Raw genomic sequence first — 22,449 nt, forward strand, 5'->3', positions numbered from 1 at the left:
ACTCTGTAGGGACCTTGTTAGTAACACGTTGTCTGTTTTCACCACTCTGTAGGGACTGTGTTAGTAACACGTTGTCTGTTTTCACCACTCTGTAGGGACTGTGTTAGTAACACGTTGTCTGTTTTCACCACTCTGTAGGGACTGTGTTAGTAACACGTTGTCTGTTTTCACCACTCTGTAGGGACTGTGTTAGTAACATGTTGTTTGTCTTCACCACTCTGTAGGGACTGTGTTAGTAACACGTTGTCTGTTTTCACCACTCTGTAGGGACTGTGGTGATGTTAGTAACATGTTGTCTGTTTTCACCACTCTGTAGGGACTGTGGTGATGTTAGTAACATGTTGTCTGTTTTCACCACTCTGTAGGGAAGGTGGTGATGTTAGTAACATGTTGTCTGTTTTCACCACTCTGTAGGGACTGTGTTTGATGACATCTCAAAGAGGGGGTGTGTCACTCAGGACCAGTGTCAGTGCAAACACGACAAAGTTTACAACTCTGGAGAAGTATTCAGACAGGACCGTGAGGAATGGTGAGTCAAAGGTTTAGACTTCAAGTGCTCAATGTAAAGCACTGAACTGTTAACATAACAAGTTACATTAAGACAGAAGTCGTCACAAAGGGTTTGGGTACTTGGTTTACCCTGTAAATGACTTCATCATGTGTTCTGTGTCTGTGTCTGTGTCTGTGATTCAGTGTCTGTCATCATGGTCAGTGGTCCTGTAAATGACTTCATCACGTGTTCTGTGTCTGTGTGCCTGTGTCTGTGTCTGTGATTCAGTGTCTGTCATCATGGTCAGTGGTCCTGTAAATCACTTCATCATGTGTTCTGTGTCTGTGATTCAGTGTCTGTCACCATGATCCTTGGTCCTGTAAATGACTTCATCATGTGCTCTGTGTCTGTGTGTCTGTGTCTGTGATTCAGTGTCTGTCATCATGGTCAGTGGTCCTGTAAAAGTCTACCCAGCCCTGCTACATGTGCCGTTGAGGAGGGTTCACACGTGACAACCTTCGATGGGAAAGCGTTCACCTTCCATGGGGACTGTTACTACCCCTTAGCCAAGGTGGAAAGCAAGGTAACTGACAATTACACTATACTTTTCTGAAGAGACAATCTAGATGAGAAGTGGATGACATTTTATATGTCACAACGTTTTCTCATCATTTTTTTGTTTTCCCTTCTCTGTTTCAGGATGAAGCCAGTCCAAAGTTCACTGTACTGGTCCAGCTGGTTCCCTGTATAAGACAGAAGTTTGACACTTGCCTCAAGAGTGTTGTGGTCTTACTAAACAATGATAGAAACAACGTGAGTATTGCCTTCATTAAAAGACGGAGACTTGACATATACTGTACACTTGAACATATACATGTTGTATTTTATACACTATCTCTGTGTATTTACAGTCAGGTCCAAATTAAAAGGCATCCTTGATAAAGATGAGCAAGAAAGACTATTAAATGAAGCTCTTTGGCCACACACACCAATGGTGGGTTTGGTGTCAAAAAGGAGAATCATGTGCAAAACAGAGCCTGATTCCTGCTGTATAACATGGTGGTGGATCTTTGATGTTAATGGGGCTGTTGTGCTTCCACTGGTCTGTATGGGAGGAATGGTCTAAGATACTTCCCAATGTGTTCTCCAATCTCCTAAAACCTTGTAGAGAAAGGCTCGGTGTTGTGTTGTGAGGTATTGAAAAATAATGAAAACAGAGGTGCCAATCATTTTGGATCTGACTATAAGTACTTACATGTAAGTGAAATGTATATACTGCACAGCTAGTCTTGTGTTGAATAGGATTAGTTGATCATGGCTGTTGTTTTCTTTTCCAGGCTTTGGTGATTACCGCCGATGGGAAAGTCAGCCACAATGCACAGATCACTCTGCCTTACAACACAGGTGGGACATGGAATAATGAACAATAAGGCCTGAGGGGGTGTGATATATGGCCAATATACCATGGCTAATGGCTGTTCTTGGGCACGACACAACTTCCCTTACCAATGGTACATTGGCCATATACTACAATCCCCCAAGGTGCCTTACTGCTGCTATAAACTGGTTGCCAACATAATTAGAGCAGTAAAACTAAATGGTTTGTCACCCCGTCTGATATACCACATCTGTCAGCCAATCAGCATTGAGGGCTAGAACCCCTCAGTTTATAATAAAGATTATGCACACTTTTCTAAGTTATGAAAGTGCAACCAGTAACATGTAATGAAACATAGAATGAAACATTCGCCTGTATAGATATAATCTGCCTAATTCTATTTATTGTTACATGGTACTTCCAAAGCTATTGACACAGTAATAAGTACAGTAATGTTTAGTGTGATTAAATATATTTTTTAAAATAAAAAATGAATCATATTTAATTGAATGATTATTACCCCCAAACCCCCCTTTGTGTTCCCAGCTGACATTCGTGTACAGTGTCTATATTAGGACAACCTCTGTCTCAGCAGGAGCTCTTTCAGTCTTGTTCCCAGCTGACATTAGTGTACAGTGTCTATATTAGGACAACCTCTGTCTCAGCAGGAGCTCTTTCAGTCTTGTTCCCAGCTGACATTAGTGTACAGTGTCTATATTAGGACAACCTCTGTCTCAGCAGGAACTCTTTCAGTCTTGTTCCCAGCTGACATTAGTGTACAGTGTCTATATTAGGACAACCTCTGTCTCAGCAGGAACTCTTTCAGTCTTGTTCCCAGCTGACATTAGTGTACAGTGTCTATATTAGGACAACCTCTGTCTCAGCAGGAACTCTTTCAGTCTTGTTCCCAGCTGACATTAGTGTACAGTGTCTATATTAGGACAACCTCAGTCTCAGCAGGAGCTCTTTCAGTCTTGTTCCCAGCTGACATTAGTGTACAGTGTCTATATTAGGACAACCTCTGTCTCAGCAGGAGCTCTTTCAGTCTTGTTCCCAGCTGACATTAGTGTACAGTGTCTATATTAGGACAACCTCTGTCTCAGCAGGAACTCTTTCAGTCTTGTTCCCAGCTGACATTAGTGTACAGTGTCTATATTAGGACAACCTCTGTCTCAGCAGGAACTCTTTCAGTCTTGTTCCCAGCTGACATTAGTGTAGAGTGTCTATATTAGGACAACCTCTGTCTCAGCAGGAGCTCTTTCAGTCTTGTTCCCAGCTGACATTAGTGTACGGTGTCTATATTAGGACAACCTCTGTCTCAGCAGGAACTCTTTCAGTCTTGTTCCCAGCTGACATTAGTGTACGGTGTCTATATTAGGACAACCTCAGTCTCAGCAGGAACTCTTTCAGTCTTGTTCCCAGCTGACATTAGTGTACGGTGTCTATATTAGGACAACCTCTGTCTCAGCAGGAACTCTTTCAGTCTTGTTCCCAGCTGACATTAGTGTACGGTGTCTATATTAGGACAACCTCTGTCTCAGCAGGAACTCTTTCAGTCTTGTTCCCAGCTGACAATTGTGTACGGTGTCTATATTAGGACAACCTCAGTCTCAGCAGGAACTCTTTCAGTCTTGTTCCCAGCTGACATTAGTGTACGGTGTCTATATTAGGACAACCTCTGTCTCAGCAGGAACTCTTTCAGTCTTGTTCCCAGCTGACATTAGTGTACAGTGTCTATATTAGGACACCCTCTGTCTCAGCAGGAACTCTTTCAGTCTTGTTCCCAGCTGACATTAGTGTACAGTGTCTATATTAGGACAACCTCTGTCTCAGCAGGAGCTCTTTCAGTCTTGTTCCCAGCTGACATTAGTGTACAGTGTCTATATTAGGACAACCTCTGTCTCAGCAGGAGCTCTTTCAGTCTTGTTCCCAGCTGACATTAGTGTACAGTGTCTATATTAGGACAACCTCAGTCTCAGCAGGAGCTCTTTCAGTCTTGTTCCCAGCTGACATTAGTGTACAGTGTCTATATTAGGACAACCTCAGTCTCAGCAGGAGCTCTTTCAGTCTTGTTCCCAGCTGACATTAGTGTACAGTGTCTATATTAGGACAACGTCAGTCTCAGCAGGAGCTCTTTCAGTCTTGTTCCCAGCTGACATTAGTGTACAGTGTCTATATTAGGACAACCTCTGTCTCAGCAGGAGCTCTTTCAGTCTTGTTCCCAGCTGACATTAGTGTACAGTGTCTATATTAGGACAACGTCAGTCTCAGCAGGAACTCTTTCAGTCTTGTTCCCAGCTGACATTAGTGTACAGTGTCTATATTAGGACAACCTCAGTCTCAGCAGGAGCTCTTTCAGTCTTGTTCCCAGCTGACATTAGTGTACAGTGTCTATATTAGGACAACCTCTGTCTCAGCAGGAACTCTTTCAGTCTTGTTCCCATCTGTCATTAGTCTATTTGTTTTTCTTCCCATAGCTGACATCAGTGTGTTCAAGCCGTCGTCCTTCCACATGATGCTCCAGACCAGCTTTGGGCTGCAGGTTCAGATCCAGCTGGTCCCCATCATGCAGGTCTATGTCACCCTGGACGAGAGCTACAAGACCAAGACACAAGGTAAGTTAACTCCCAAGCTGTAGGCATATAGCTCTGAAGGTGAGCAGATATCAGTTATATACGAAGTTCATATGGTGTTGATTTCTGTTTGGTGTAGGTTCATATGGTGTTGATTTCTGTTTGGTTCAGGTTTATATGGTGTTGATTTCTGTTTCTATTTCTTCTAGGTCTGTGTGGGAACTTCAACAAGGTTCTGTCTGATGACATGAAGACCCCCCAGGGTATGGTGGAGGGAACAGCCTCTTCATTTGGGAACTCCTGGAAAGCTAATCCTACCTGCAGAGACAGAGAGGAGAGGCTGGACGACCCCTGCTCCCTCAGCGTGGAGAATGGTAAGCCCTCTTCACTAACTCTTTAATTGAAGGTTAACCCTTACATAACTCAATGAAAAGCAGAACATAAGCATTTCATAAAAGTTTATGTCAACAACCGCAGTATCATGTCGTTGGATTCAAATCGATGCAGGAAGCAGCAGTTCATACTGTATCAGACATATTTGAACTCTTACCACGTTCTGTTTACTCAGAGAACTATGCTAAACATTGGTGCTCCATGCTAAGAAGTTCTGACAGCACTTTTGCCAAGTGCCATGCCATGGTGGACCCCGAGCTTTACTACAAGGTAATACATTATCTATAACTGTAACTGTTACATTTCATTGAGTTACATCTGGTTTGGAATGCTCACAATTATACTGTTTGTAATACTGTTTGTCATGCGAAAGCTCTGACCAATGAGATTTGTTTTATATTTATTACGTATGGAACATTTACTTAAACTTGATATTTTCTGCAGCGATGCACGTACGCTAGCTGCAACTGTGAGAAGAGTGAAGACTGCCTGTGTGCCGTCTTCTCCTCCTATGTGCGAGACTGTGCTACCAAGGGAGTGGTCCTGTCGGGCTGGAGAGAGAACGTGTGTGGTAAGTGATTTACACTTCTCATATTTATGTCTTGTCGTATATTGGTGAAAGGAGATGACAGTATAGGCCTCTCCTGACTACTAATGAAATGTTCACTGATATTCTCATTAGAATATATGCATTCTGCAAATGGTTCTAATGCCATCGCTAAAAGTATGAGAGACAGGGGACAACCTTGGCGGATTCCACTGCCATTGCAAAAAGTAGGGGAGACATGGGGTAACCCTGACAAATTCCCCTACTCAGGGGAAATTGCGATGCCCGGTCAAACGGTTGTGGATGTTTGTAAAAGTTTTTATTTTATTGTGATGATAACTTTTACCTGTTACGGCGGGGGCTTCCGCTAGCGGAACGTTTCGACAACATCCAGTGAAATTGCAGAGCGCGAAATTCAAAAGAAATTATTAGAAATATTTAACTTTGATACAATCACAAGGTAATACACCAAATTAAAGTTGAACTTCTTGTTAATCCAGCCACTGTGTCAGATTTCAAAAAGGCTTTACGGCGAAAGCAAACCATGCTATTATCTGAGGACAGCACCCCATCAAACAAACACATGACAGTCACATTTCAACCCGCCAGGCGCGAAACTCAGAAATAACGATATTATTCATGCCTTACCTTTGAAGATCTTCTTCTGTTGGCACTCCAATATGTCCCATAAACATCACAAATGGTCCTTTTTTTCTATTAATTCCGTCGTTATTTCTCCAAAATGTCCATTTATTTTGCGCGTTTGATTCAGAAAAACACCAGTTCCAACTCGCCCAATATGACTACACATTATCGAATAAGTTACCTGTAATCCTGGTCCAAACATTTCAAACAACTTTCCAATACAACTTTAGGTACTTTATACTGTAAAAAATTGATCAAATTTAAGACGGAATAAACCGTTTTCAATAGCGGATAAAAATGAAATTGGAGCGAGCGCCAGGTCGCGCTCCCCAAACACAACTGTATACCAGACTCGACCCTCGTTCTGAACAGCCATACTTCTTCATTACTCAAAAGAAAACATCAACCAATTTCTAAAGACTGTTGACATCTAGTGGAAGCCATTGGAACTGCAACCAGATCCCTCAGAAATGTAGATTCCCATAGAAATCCAATTGAAAACATGGTCACCTCAACAACAACAAAAATCCTGGATGGTTTGTCCTCGGGGTTTTGCCTGCCAAATAAGTTCTGTTATACTCACAGACGTAATTTTAACAGTTTTGGAAACTTTAGAGTGTTTTCTATCCGAAACCAATTATATGCATATCCTAGCTTCTGGGCCTGGGTAGCAAGCAATTTAATTTGGGCACTCTTTTCATCCTGACGTGAAAATACCGCCCCCTATCCCAAACAGGTTAACAACACTTACTTACTTAATCCTCTTCCTTCCTGAAGTAAAAAATAACCTTTAGTAAAGTTTTCCAACACTGCCAATCTTAACTTTATCCAACACTTTCCATATTTCCCTACAAACAGACAAATACATTGGTAACTGCCCAGTGTCTCAGACCTACTCTGACCAGCTCCAGAGATGTCAGCTGACCTGTAGCTCCCTGGCCAGCAAAAGCCAGGGTTGTACCAATGACTTCCTCCCCGTGGATGGTTGTTCTTGCCCGGACGGACTCTACATGGATGACAGGGGCACCTGTGTACCCATGGACAAATGCCCCTGCTTCCACAACGGGGTCCACATCAAGCCTGGGAAGTCCATCAACATTCAGGAGGAACACTGGTAAGAGACTGTTTCCATCTAATAAAGTGTCTAGCTACCTATTTAAGTGACTACTTACCTACCTACCTACCTACCTACCCATCTACTTATTTACCTAATTTACCTACCTACCAAAGCAGCAAATTTGTCATATTACCTGCTAGTATAAAAAGTACACAGTCCTGCAATGTTACTCCAATATTAAAATATCTCTTGACATCATGTGTGTTCTTCTAGTGTCTGCAACAATGGGAAGCTTCACTGCCGTTCGTGGAAGATGCGTTCAGAGAGTAGTAAGTAGCCTTTCTGTGTCCCCTTGCTATTCATATCCCATTAATCCTCTGATGTATACAGTATTGTACCTAGACTTGGGTTCAAATACTATATGAGAGATAATTTCAATTACTTGAGTCCAGGACTAGGCTTAAATCTGTTTTAAACCGGCACTGGAAGTATTTGAAAGATAGTATTTGAACCCAGAGCTAATTTGACAACTTATTGTGTAATAATAATGAAACTGCTTCTGTTACAGCCTGCCAGTCGCCAAAGGTGTTCTTGAACTGCTCCAATGACCTGGGAGTACAGTGTACACGGAGCTGTAGGAACCCGGATTTCATGGACTGTGTGAGTTGACTTGTTGACTTCCACTAGTACCTGACCTAAGGGTTGACTTCTTTATTTAATTCCTGTCTCTCTCCTTGACCACAGTTCTCCGCAGAGTGTGAGTCTGGGTGCAAGTGTCCCACGAGTCTGTGGGAGGATGGGAAAGGCATGTGTGTGAATAAACATGAATGCCCATGCAGCCATGACGGATTCCTCTACGCCCCAGGAAAACAGATCCCAAACGGATGTAACACTTGGTGAGTTATTGAGGTTTTATGGTTATACGTTACTTTCTGATCAAAAACGATACAATGTGAGGTTATGCGGTATGATATGATACAATACAATATAAAAAGGAATGGAGATGAAAATGAAATGGAATGAGATTTCATGACACGAGATGAGGGCTTCCTTCATCCTCTCTAGCTAATGTGATCAGGATTGTATTTGAAGAGGATTGTTGACTTAGTGTCTCTCATACTGTACACATGTAGCACCTGTAAGAGTGGGAAATGGAAGTGCACAGATAAGAAGTGCCCAGGAACCTGTACCATCTACGGCAGTGGCCATTACAAAACCTTTGATGAGCGCACGTATGGCTTCCAAGGAAAATGTGGCTATGTGGCTGTCCAGGTAATTCATGCTTATCAGGACATTTCAATACAATGCAATACATTTCAATTCAATTGTGATGTGTTTTTATACAAAAAAATATGTTTGTATAATAGTACTGCTATTGTCTTCTATATTACCAACTAATCATTTAAATGGCAAAAGTCTCATTTGGTTTCTAAAGTACTCTCTCCCTCTGTCTCTCTTTAAGAACAAATGTGGGAACCGGCCTGTCCAGGACAAATTCATGGTGATCACAGAGAACATACCGTGTGGAACCACAGGCACCACTTGCTCCAAGTCTGTCAGGGTTCAACTGGGGGTAAGACTGGACAAATGATACACTCCAACAGGCGGCTGGTGGCACCTTCAATGGGAAGGATGGGCTCATAGTAATGGCTGGAACGGAATGAAATGAATGGCATCAAATGCATGACTGGTTTTGATGTGTTTGATACCATTTCATTTACTCCACTCCAGGCTTTATATTGAGCCATTCTCCTCTCTATACCCGTTGGATCATAATGAGAGATCATTTGACATTCATACATACAAAAAATACATAATTTAGCATTATTTAGCAAATGCTCTTATTCAGAGCGACTTATTCAGAGAGACAGTACAATTAGTGAATTCAACTAAAGTAGGTCAAATCGCCATCACAATCATTGCAAGTAAAACTTTCTTCCAAATAGCCACTAACTGCAAAAATCAGTACGACATTCAAGCCATTTTATTTCTTCATATAAAGCTTTATAAAGTGCATGTCAAATTTTTGCAAAATTCCGGTAACTTTCCCCAAATTCCCTGTTTTTCCAGAAATCGTAATTACAAATTTTCGGAAATTACAAGGGAATAAGGAGGCAATCCTTGAATCCTCCAACAAGGATTTCTGGAAAAACTGGGATTTTGGGGAAAAAACATTTCAGCTCTAATTGTCTGTGAACCGGAAGTGATAAATCCTTATCCTTACAGAGAACAGAGCTGAAACTATCAAAGGGGACCCATGAAGTGGTGGACCTAGGAGTGGGCTCTCAGATCCAGTACCGAGTGAGGACCGTCGGTCTGTACCTGATTGTTGAGTCAGACATCGGGATCGCAGTGCTGTGGGACCGCAAAACTACCGTCCGCATCGTCCTGGAGCCACAGCATAGTGTAAGGTTTCACATAGAGAGCCTGTGATGTAATAGATGAACAAGACATCAGACATCAGAGTGCATTTTGTATTGCTAACAGTGATTGATTTGGTACAGTTCCACTGTGTTTGCCTTATCGTTTCTATGTGTCTATAGGGAGCAGTGTGCGGCCTGTGTGGGAACTATAATGGAGAAGGCAGAGATGACTTCACCACACAAGGTCAGATGATAGTCAGCAGCCCTGTGGAGTTTGCTAACAGCTGGAAAGTGTCAAGCACTTGTCCCGATGCAGAAAGCAACGTGGACCCATGTGGAGCCAGACCCAACCGTCACAACTGGGCTAAGATGCAGTGCAGCATCATCACAGGAAAGACTTTCCAACTGTGTCACAAGAAGGTACAGTGCTGAAACGGATTGCTATGTATAAACCGTACAACTAGAAACCAGGTGAAAGGTTCAGACAGAACACTGATAGGATGGTGGACAGTCAAACTTCTGAACCAAAAAATACACCCAAATCGTTTTAAACATTGACTTTCTTGTCATCCTCGATGATTTTATTCATGAACATGTCTGTTGTTAAATGTGTTTTGAATAAATCTCTAAGAAACAAAAAAATGATAATACAGTATTAGTGCATCATGTGTGTTCTCTCTGTTTGTATTTTACAGGTAGACCCTAGTCTGTACTTTGAGAACTGTGTGAAAGACTCCTGTGCCTGTGATACTGGCGGAGACTGTGAGTGTTTCTGTACAGCTGTAGCAGCCTACGCCCAGGCCTGCACCGAAGCTGGAGTCTGTGTTGCATGGAGAACACCAGAAATTTGTCGTAAGTACAACACATTTTTTGGGGTTCATTATGCTTGTGTCCCAAAGGTCACACACTTCCACTGTTTGACTGTCAGGCTTGGCATTGAAATGATTTGGCATGTCTGGTGTAATTTGACTGATTAGAATTTACAATGCTAAGTAAATGAATATGCTGTTGAAAGAACCCAAACATGGTGACAATGTGAGGATGTGGATCTAAAGTATATTTTAGCTGGTTGGTTTAAATAGATATCTTAATGTGTAACATTACAGTGGATGATTTTGACCAGGGTACATAGGGTTCTGATAAAAAGTAATGCACTTCATATGGAATAGGGTGCCATTTGCTGAGGGCAATGTGTATTCAGTGTATGACCCTGTACGTCTTCCCTTTTGTAGCTGTGTTCTGTGACTACTACAACGATCCAGGTGAATGTGAATGGCATTACAGCCCTTGCCACACACCTTGCTTCAAGACCTGTCTGAATCTAAATGGGACCTGTGACAACCCTCTTCCCAATCTGGAAGGTGAGGCAGCATGCTATTTGATTTGATTGGCATCAGCCTGCATGTTAGTTCCATATGCACATGCCCTTCTTTGCAAAATATCAATTTGTTTTTCTTAACCTCAACTTCATTATTTGTAATAACTCAATCAAAACAACTAAATCACAATGTCTTCTTTTTAGGTTGTTACCCACAATGCCCTCCAGATAGGCCAATATTTGATGAAGAGACCGGGGAGTGTGTTGAGGAATGCCCAACAACAGGCCCATCAACAACAACCCCCCAGACAACCACACCAACACCACCAACAACACCGTGGACACCAACAACTACCACATTGACAACAGAACCTCCAACAACAACACCAATGCCACCAACAACAACACAAACACCACCAACAACCACACCACCACCAACAACAACAACACCAATGCCACCAACAACAACAACCACACCAAAGCCAACAACAACCACACCAATACCACCAACAACAACAACACCAATACCAACAACAACATCTCCAATACCACCAACAACAACAACACATACACCAACAACAACAACACCATTACCACCAACAACAACCACAACAATACCAACAACAACAACAATACCACCAACAACAACACCACCAACAACAACAACCACACCAATACCAACAACAACAACAACACCAATACCAACAACAACAACAACAACACCAACAACAACCACACCAATACCAACAACAACAACAACACCAATACCAACAACAACAACAACCACAACAATACCAACAACAACAACACCAACAACAACAACAACAACCACATCAATACCACAAACACCAACAACCACACCAATTCCACCAACAACAACCACACCAATACCACCAACAACTACCCCCCAGACACCAGAGCCAACAACTACTCCTTGTATTCCTACCTGTGAGTGGTCAGAATGGTATGATGAAGATGATGATAAAGATAAGAGTGACTGGGAAACGTATTGGAATATCACGCAGAGTGGAAAAGAAGTGTGTAAAAATCCACAAGATATTGAATGTGTAGCTACAGACTATCCAAATACAAGCTTAGAGGACTATGTAGCTTCGACAGGCCAAGTTGTGGAGTGCGATGTTGACTTCGGGTTAATATGTGAAGAAAATAAACAAACTCAGAGACCATTTAAGTGCTTTAACTATAAGATTAGAGTCCTCTGTTGCGTTGAATGTTTATCAACAACATCACCAAAACCAACAACAACACTAACATCAACAACAACAACAACAGCACCGTCACCACCAACAACTACCACACCAACGCCACCAACAACAACCACACCAATACAACCAACAACAACAACAGCAATACCAACAACAACAACACCAATACCAACAACGACAACAACAACACCACCAACAACAACACCACCAACAACAACTCCAATTCCACCAACAACAACAACACCAATACCACCAACACCATCAACAACACCAATTCCACCACCAACAACAACACCAACAACAACATCAACAACACCAACAACCACACCAATTCCACCAACAACAACAACACCAATACCACCAACAACAACACCACCAACAACAACAACAACAACAGCTCCACCAACACCATCAACATCAACAACACCAATACCAACAACAACAACACCAACAACAACAACAACAACACCAACAACCACACCAATACCACCAACAACAACCACACCAATTCCACCAACAACAACAACACCAATACCACCAACACCATCAACAACACCAATACCACCAACAACAACAACACCAATACCACCAACAACAACACCAATAGCAACATCAACAACACCAACAATAACAACCACACCACCAACACCATCAACAACAACAACATCATCAACAACAACAACACCACCAACACCATCAACAACAACAACAACACCACCAACACCATCAACAACAACAACAACACCAACAATAACAACCACACCAGTACCAACAACAACAACAACACCAATACCACCAACACCATCAACAACACCAATACCAACAACAACAACAACACCAATACCACCAACAACAACACCAACAACAACACCACCAACAACAACCACACCAATACCACCAACAACAACCACACCAATACCACCACCAACAACAACACCAATACCACCAACAACAACCACACCAATACCACCAACACCATCAACAACACCAATACCAACAACAACAACAACACCAATACCACCAACAACAACACCAACAACAACACCACCAACAACAACAACACCAATACCACCAACAACAACAACAACAACACCAATACCACCAACAACAACACCAATATCGACATCAACAACACCACCACCAACAACAACAACAACACCAACACCATCAACATCACCAACAACACCACCAACACCATCAACAACAACAACAACAACACCAACAACAACAACCACACCAATACCACCAACAACAACAACACCAATACCACCAACACCATCAACAACACCAATACCAATAACAACACCAATACCACCAACAACAACACCAACAACAACAACCACACCAATACCACCAACAACAACAACACCAATACCACCAACACCATCAACAACACCAATACCAACAACAACAACACCAAAACCACCAACAACAACACCAACAACAACAACACCAACAACAACACCACCAACAACAACCACACCAATACCACCAACAACAACTACACCAATACCAACAACAACAACCACACCAATACCAACAACAACAACATCAATACCACCAACAACAACCACACAAACACCAACAACCACACCAATTCCACCAACAACAACCACACCAATACCACCAACAACTACCCCCCAGACACCAGAGCCAACAACTACTCCTTGTATTCCTACCTGTGAGTGGTCAGAATGGTATGATGAAGATGATGATAAAGACAAGAGTGACTGGGAAACGTATTGGAATATCACGCAGAGTGGAAAAGAAGTGTGTAAAGATCCACAGGATATTGAATGTGTAGCTACAGACTATCCAAATACAAGCTTAGAGGACTATGTAGCTTCGACAGGCCAAGTTGTGGAGTGCGATGTTGACTTCGGGTTAATATGTGAAGAAAATAAACAAACTCAGAGACCATTTAAGTGCTTTAACTATAAGATTAGAGTCCTCTGTTGCGTTGAATGTTTATCAACAACATCACCAAAACCAACAACAACACTAACATCAACAACAACAACAACAGCACCTTCACCACCAACAACTACCACACCAAAACCACCAACAACAACCACACCAATACAATCAACAACAACAACAGCAATACCAACAACAACAACAACACCAATACCAACAACGACAACAACAACACCACCAACAACAACAAAACTAATACCAACAACAACAACAACACCAATACCACCAACAACCACACCAACAACAACAACTCCAATTCCACCAACAACAACAAAAGTAATACCAACAACAACAACAACACCAATGCCACCAACAACCACACCAACAACACCAACAACTACAACTCCCATTCCACCAACAACAACAACACCAATACCACCAACACCATCAACAACACCAATACCAACAACAACAACACCACCAACAACAACACCACCAACAACCACACCAATTCCACCAACAACAACAACACAAATACCACCAACACCATCAACAACACCAATACCACCAACAACAACAACACCAATACCACCAACAACAACAACACCAATACCACCAACAACAACAACACCAATACCACCAACAACAACCACACCAATACCACCACCAACAACAACAGCACCACCAACAACAACAACACCACCAACACCATCAACAACAACACCAACAACAACAGCAACAACAACAACCACACCAATACCACCAAAAACAACCACACCAATACCACCAACAACAACACCAATACCACCAACAACAACAACACCAATACCACATCCACCAACAACAACAACACCAGTGCCACCAACAACAACAACCACACCAACAACACCAGTACCACCAACAACAACAACAACACCAGTACCACCAACAAAAACAACACCAATACCACAACCACCAACAACAACAACACCAGTACCACCAACAACAACAACCACACCAACAACAACAACACCAGTACCACCAACAACAACAACACCAATACCACATCCACCACCAACAACAACACCAGTACCACCAACAACAACAACCACACCAACAACAACAACACCAGTACCAACAACAACAACACCAATACCACATCCACCAACAACAACAACACCAGTACCACCAACAACAACAACCACACCAACAACAACACCAGTACCACCACCAACAACAACACCAATACCACAACCACCAACAACAACAACACCAGTACCACCAACAACAACAACACAAATACCACCAACACCATCAACAACACCAATACCACCAACAACAACAACACCAATACCACCAACAACAACAACACCAATACCACCACCAACAACCACACCAATACCACCAACAACAACAACACCAATACCACCAACAACAACAACACCAATACCACCACCAACAACCACACCAATACCACCACCAACAACAACAGCACCACCAACAACAACAACACCAATACCACATCCACCAACAACAACAACACCAGTACCACCAACAACAACAACCACACCAACAACAACAACACCAGTACCAACAACAACAACAACACCAATACCACATCCACCAACAACAACAACACCAGTACCACCAACAACAACAACCACACCAACAACAACACCAGTACCACCACCAACAACAACACCAATACCACAACCACCAACAACAACAGCACCAGTACCACCAACAACAACAACACAAATACCACCAACACCATCAACAACACCAATACCACCAACAACAACAACACCAGTACCACCAACAACAACAACCACACCAACAACACCAGTACCACCAACAACAACAACAACACCAGTACCACCAACAACAACAACACCAATACCACAACCACCAACAACAACAACACCAGTACCGCCAACAACAACAACCACACCAACAACAACAACACCAGTACCACCAACAACAACAACACCAATACCACATCCACCAACAACAACAACACCAGTACCACCAACAACAACAACCACACCAACAACAACAACACCAGTACCAACAACAACAACAACACCAATACCACATCCACCAACAACAACAACACCAGTACCACCAACAACAACAACCACACCAACAACAACACCAGTACCACCACCAACAACAACACCAATACCACAACCACCAACAACAACAACACCAGTACCACCAACAACAACAACACCAATACCACATCCACCAACAACAACAACACCAGTACCACCAACAACAACAACCACACCAACAACAACACCAGTACCACCAACAACAACAACCACACCAACAACAACACCAGTACCACCAACAACAACAACAACAATACCACAACCACCAACAACAACAACACCAGTACCACCAACAACAACAACCACACCAACAACAACACCAGTACCACCACCAACAACAACACCAATACCACAACCACCAAAAACAACAACAACAGTACCACCAACAACAACAACCACACCAACAACAACAACACCAGTACCACCAACAACAACAACACCAATACCACATCCACCAACAACAACAACAACACCATTACCACCAACAACTACCACAGCAACAACAACACCAACTACAACATCAACCACACCACCACCACCAACAACAACAACACCACCAACAACCACACCACCACCAACAACAACAACAACACCACCAACTACCACACCATTACCACCAACAACAACCACACCTAAACCACCAACTACAACGGAAGCCATAACTCTAACCACAACCCCAACGACAACAGAAGAATTAACCACAACCCCCAGGACAACTGAAAAACCAACCACAACCCCAACGACAACAGAAGAACCAACCACAACCCCAACGACAACAGAAGAATCAACCACAACCCCCAGGACAACTGAAAAACCAACCACAACCACCCCTGTCATAGACACCACAACCACTAAAGCTCCTACAACAACACCTAAACCACCAACTACAACAGAAGCCACAACTCCAATGACAACCACATCACCAACAACCCATGAATCGGTTGTCACTGGTCCTCCAATAACACCAGAACATCAAGTCAGTTCAATACCAACCACAACTGGGTCACCAACCCCTCCACCAATCACTTGTCCTGAGTGGGACAAAGTGGTAAGTACCTCAATATAACCATCACATAATCAACTGGGCTCCCTTAACGTCGATAACACATGGCCAACATTTGATGTCAACGAGGTCGAAAAGTCATTTCAGAGACTTATTAATTGATTCCTGTGTGAATTGTGAAAGCTCTCTGATGACGTGCAATTTTCTTTTCTCTCTAAAATATCAGCAAAATGAAACTTTCTGGCTCTGCAACTGCACTTTGGCCAGATGCATTGAAAACAACACCATTGAGATAATTCCGTATGAATGCCCAAAGCCTGAGCCAATCACATGTACCAATGGCAAGAAACCAGTGCTACAATGGGATGAGTTCTACTGCTGCCAACGATTTGTGTGTGACTGTGAGTTGTGAAAGCTTCTTCTTCTCCTCTGACCTGGTCAGGAAGGTAGATGGCCATGTCCAGTTTCTGTAACTAATAACATACACGTCCTTATCACTAACGTTTGGAATAATACTCAATATAAATACTCAATATAAATATTACTTCATACATTTAAAAAAAAAATCATTTGACAGAGGATCGTAATGTCTGTCTGCTTTATAACCGTGTTTATTTTCATGACAGGCGTCTGTGAGGGTTGGGGAGACCCCCATTACATCACCTTCGACGGGCTCTTCTACAGCTTCCAAGGGAACTGTACCTATGTGCTGATGGAGGAGATGTTGCCGCGTCACCACTTCAAGATCTACATCGACAATGTCAACTGTGATCCCACCGAGGACGTGTCTTGTCCTCGATCCATCATCGTGTCCTACCGCTCAACAGTTATAACACTGAAGAATCACAACCTCATTGGAGCTGCTCAGTTGGAGGTAACTTAAGTGGATAAACTGGCTCAGAAATCAATATACGCAATTCAGGCCATACATATGTTGAATGGGTGGATTTGGGGCCTAAAGGACTGAGAAATTATTTATGTGAAAATGAAAGACAATTCTCTTCCATTATTTCATTCTCTGTACTGAATTGTGCATTAGTTCTCAACATCCGTAGCTTTCATTGATACAACATATGAATTTGATGTTCTCCATCAACTTAATTCAACCTGTAATGTCATGATATTTGTAAGTATTGCGGTCACCTTCCATTTTCTTTAAGAGATCCTGAAGATTGATCTCTCTCTCTTCCATCCCTTTTTCCTATCCTTTTCTATCCCCCCCTTTCGTCCATCTGTCTTTCATCCCTCTCTCCCTGCCATCTGTCTTTCAGGCTCTTATTGATGGAGTTTCCCTGAGACTACCCTTCACGCGGCACGGTGTGAAGGTGATGAACTCTGGTCTCAACATGGTCTTGGAGATAGCACACCTCCAGGTGGTAGTTACCTTTGGAGTCACTGGCTTCAGCGTCAACCTTCCTTGGCAACACTTTGGCAACAATACACAGGGTCATTGTGGTAAGGACTTAGTTTCATTCATTTGTTGTCCTCAAACTATGTATCTTGGGCATTTAAACATACGAGCTGAGAAATTATTGTGAATCACTGAACTTAAACAGAGAGCAGTCACTTGGTATTCTGAGTATGGTGTGAGAAAGCATAATGGAGAAGTCTTTGAATTGATGGAAATCATTTATCCAAGGTTGGAGGTGAACAACTAGCCTGGTCCCAGATCTGTTTGGGTTCTTTTTACCAAAACCCTATGGGTTGTTGTCAGATATCGAACCATAGGGTTTGGCAAGACAGCACAAACTGATCAGGGACCAGGCTAGCAAACAATGGTTTGGGCTTTCCTGTCTGATGTCTGTGTCTGATATTGTTACTGTATGTGCTGTACTAAATGTGAGAGAGCTCCAACAAAGATGTCCAATGTATGTATTACTTTTAATAGCTGCAAATGGCAAAATAAACGACTTGAACCTGAACTGTATGCATCTCTTCCAGGAACATGTAGCAACAACAAGGCTGATGACTGCATGTTGCCTGGAGGACAGCTGGTGGAGAACTGTGCTGTGATGGCAGACTACTGGCCAGCCAAGGACCTCTACCAACCTGAATGCCATGTGCCACCTGGAATCCCCACCAACTCTCCTCTCCCTGAACCCACACAGAAGCCATGCAAGCCAGACTCCTCTGTCTGTGATCTCCTGAAAGACAGGTAAACCTCCCTAAAGGCATTGTGATCTCCTGAAGGACAGGTCCACCTCCCTAAAGGCACTGTGATCTCCTGAAGGACAGGTAAACCTACATAAAGGCACTGTGATCTCCTGAAGGACAGGTCCACCTCCCTAAAGGCACTGTGATCTCCTGAAGGACAGGTCCACCTCCCTAAAGGCACTGTGATCTCCTGAAGGACAGGTCCACCTTCGTAAAGGCACTGTACAAGTTCTCTAATAAAATGTAATGCTTAGGGTGATTTAAATTACACAAATGCTATGTGGGAAAATTGCCAGCTACTCCATTGAACAGTCTGCCAGGAGTGGCCAGCTACTCCGTTGAACAGTCTGCCAGGAGTGGCCAGCTACTCCGTTGAACAGTCTGTCAGGAGTGGCCAGCTACTCCATTAAACAGTCTGTCAGGAGTGGCCAGCTACTCCATTGAACAGTCTGCCAGGAGTGGCCAGCTACTCCGTTAAACAGTCTGTCAGGAGTGGCCAGCTATTCCATTAAACAGTCTGTCAGGAGTGGCCAGCTACTCCATTGAACAGTCTGCCAGGAGTGGCCAGCTACTCCATTAAACAGTCTGTCAGGAGTGGCCAGATTCTCCATTGAACAGTCTGTCCTGAGGGGCTAGCTACTCCATTGAACAGTCTGTCAGGAGTGCCAGCTACTCCATTAAACAGTCTGTCAGGAGTTTGAGTAAAGTTATAAAACCTGTTGTAACTATCAACAATCTAACTTATCACAGACTAAATTCTCACATGCAATGATGTAGCTCTATACCCCTAACCTACACACAAAGGTGTGTTCTGTGTCTGACAGAAACCAATATGAATCTTACAGTGTATTTGGAAGGTCTGTTTCTCATATTCTTTCATCTCTGGTTTTCAATCCACAGCATTTTTGCAGCCTGTCATCCATTTGTCTCACCTGACAACTTCTACAAGGGCTGTGTCTATGACAGCTGCCACGTGTCCAACCCAGCGGTGGAGTGCACCAGTCTGCAGACATACGCTGCTGCCTGTGCCCAGTTTGGAGTATGCATCTACTGGAGAAACCACACCGAGCTCTGTGGTAGGCTTACTGTACTCGTTGAAAACATCCTGACTCACCAGGTTAAATAAGACTCACCTAATAAGGATAGATAAATAAGTCCACCATTGAAGAGATATGAAGTACTGTGTAGAAGACCAGGAACAAGGAACTGTGTAGAAGACCAGGAACAATACTATACTAACACAACTTAGTGTGTGTTGTAGATCAGACCAGGAGCAATACTATACTAACACAACTTAGTGTGTGTTGTAGATGAGACCAGGAGCAATACTATACTAACACAACTTAGTGTGTGTTGTAGATGAGACCAGGAGCAATACTATACTAACACAACTTAGTGTGTGTTATAGATGAGACCAGGAACAATACTATACTAACACAACTTAGTGTGTGTTGTAGATGAGACCAGGAACAATACTATACTAACACAACTTAGTGTGTGTTGTAGATGAGACCAGGAACAATACTATACTAACACAACTTAGTGTGTGTTGTAGATCAGACCAGGAACAATACTATACTAACACAACTTAGTGTGTGTTGTAGATGAGACCAGGAGCAATACTATACTAACACAACTTAGTGTGTGTTGTAGATGAGACCAGGAGCAATACTATACTAACACAACTTAGTGTGTGTTGTAGATCAGACCAGGAACAATACTATACTAACACAACTTAGTGTGTGTTGTAGATCAGACCAGGAACAATACTATACTAACACAACTTAGTGTGTGTTGTAGATCAGACCAGGAACAATACTATACTAACACAACTTAGTGTGTGTTGTAGATGAGACCAGGAACAATACTATACTAACACAACTTAGTATGTGTTGTAGATGAGACCAGGAACAATACTATACTAACACAACTTAGTATGTGTTGTAGATCAGACCAGGAACAATACTATACTAACACAACTTAGTGTGTGTTGTAGATCAGACCAGGAACAATACTATACTAACACAACTTAGTGTGTGTTGTAGATCAGACCAGGAACAATACTATACTATTAGCATACTTAAGGTCACACAGGACACCAAAGATGACAGGAGAATTATACCAGATGGGACAGTCTGAACCAAGCCCCCCGGCACATAGACTATTGCAGTAGATATACTGGAGACTGAGACAGGGGGTTCGGGTGTCACTATAGACTGAGTTGTATCTTTCTTCAACAGCCAGCGACTGTCCGGCTGACAAAGTCTACAAGCCCTGCGGTCCTGCAGAACAGCCAACCTGTGATGACAAGTAGGTTTCTATTTAAAGATTGTCTAGCGCAAAAACATCCTTGCTTTCATGTTTTATGTTAACTGAGGTAGACAACGTTATGACTGTCAAATAAGACAGAGAGAAAATACCTACCTACAGTTAAATATAGAGTTGCTGTACATAGGATATAGGAGTTGTCACTGTAATGTTGTGTTCTACAGTCCAGACGAGTCTAGGATGAACTTCACCACAGAAGGCTGCTTCTGTCCTGATGGGATGAAACTCTTCAACAAGGACTCAGGGATCTGTGTTGATAAGTGTGGTGAGTGTTCCCAGTTACTGCCATTGGTCCATTTCATGTTGACGACACAGAGAAGATGGTTAGGACATAACCTTTCCAAGGATGTTTGAGGTCTATGAATGTTCTACTAAATGGTGGTGTTTGTGTTTTTGAAGGATGCATTGACCCTGAAGGAGTTCCACGAGAGGTAAGTTAGGCCTTTTGGATTTGATTCATTGTTATTTATTTGACTAATTAATATAGACTGTTATCTAGTCCACTGGCTCTGTCATGGATGATGCAGAGGTTTATATGAGGACCTACTTACAGCATCCACACAGTATTATCCACATTGTCTGAATGCCAAATGGCCCCCTTATGCCCTATATTTAGCCCCCTATGTCCTATTTAGTGCACTACATTTGACCAAACCCATTAATAGAACCACACTCACTTCTTGTTGTATCTCTTCACAGTTCAACGAGAGGTTTGAGTACAAGTGCCAGGATTGCGTTTGTTTGGAGTCCACCAAGACTGTGAACTGTAAACCCAAGGTCTGCTCCAAACCACCAATAGAGATATGCACTGGACCAGGCTTTGTATATGTCAACCAAACCGATCCATCCGATCCATGCTGCTCCAACCTCGCCTGCCGTAAGGATCTCACAACACTTTTTTACCCTACATATTATACTCAGATCTATTTCAACAGTATTGTGCCGACCTGAACCGTACTGTGCT

At 42.7% G+C, this 22,449-nt stretch overlaps 1 protein-coding gene across 1 annotated transcript in view; it reads left to right on the forward strand.

Annotated features, from left to right (window-relative positions):
• Nucleotides 1–22,449, forward strand: part of LOC139407474 (mucin-2-like) — a 51,304-nt gene that overhangs the window by 21,959 nt on the left and 6,896 nt on the right. Inside the window, exons 8-35 of the mRNA XM_071151270.1 lie at nt 415–529; nt 923–1,061; nt 1,190–1,303; nt 1,828–1,894; nt 4,346–4,483; nt 4,651–4,815; nt 5,010–5,104; nt 5,279–5,405; nt 6,885–7,140; nt 7,357–7,412; nt 7,652–7,743; nt 7,828–7,979; nt 8,217–8,355; nt 8,546–8,656; nt 9,310–9,489; nt 9,627–9,866; nt 10,142–10,298; nt 10,679–10,807; nt 10,969–11,101; nt 17,187–17,404; nt 17,630–17,877; nt 18,275–18,458; nt 18,945–19,158; nt 20,058–20,233; nt 21,398–21,467; nt 21,650–21,750; nt 21,885–21,916; nt 22,185–22,362. Of these exons, the coding sequence (XP_071007371.1) occupies nt 415–529; nt 923–1,061; nt 1,190–1,303; nt 1,828–1,894; nt 4,346–4,483; nt 4,651–4,815; nt 5,010–5,104; nt 5,279–5,405; nt 6,885–7,140; nt 7,357–7,412; nt 7,652–7,743; nt 7,828–7,979; nt 8,217–8,355; nt 8,546–8,656; nt 9,310–9,489; nt 9,627–9,866; nt 10,142–10,298; nt 10,679–10,807; nt 10,969–11,101; nt 17,187–17,404; nt 17,630–17,877; nt 18,275–18,458; nt 18,945–19,158; nt 20,058–20,233; nt 21,398–21,467; nt 21,650–21,750; nt 21,885–21,916; nt 22,185–22,362 (4,026 nt within the window). The remainder of the gene's footprint in view (nt 1–414; nt 530–922; nt 1,062–1,189; nt 1,304–1,827; nt 1,895–4,345; nt 4,484–4,650; nt 4,816–5,009; nt 5,105–5,278; nt 5,406–6,884; nt 7,141–7,356; nt 7,413–7,651; nt 7,744–7,827; nt 7,980–8,216; nt 8,356–8,545; nt 8,657–9,309; nt 9,490–9,626; nt 9,867–10,141; nt 10,299–10,678; nt 10,808–10,968; nt 11,102–17,186; nt 17,405–17,629; nt 17,878–18,274; nt 18,459–18,944; nt 19,159–20,057; nt 20,234–21,397; nt 21,468–21,649; nt 21,751–21,884; nt 21,917–22,184; nt 22,363–22,449) is intronic.

The sequence above is a fragment of the Oncorhynchus clarkii genome, chromosome 4, assembly GCF_045791955.1.
Source record: "Oncorhynchus clarkii lewisi isolate Uvic-CL-2024 chromosome 4, UVic_Ocla_1.0, whole genome shotgun sequence".
Taxonomy (NCBI): domain Eukaryota; kingdom Metazoa; phylum Chordata; class Actinopteri; order Salmoniformes; family Salmonidae; genus Oncorhynchus; species Oncorhynchus clarkii.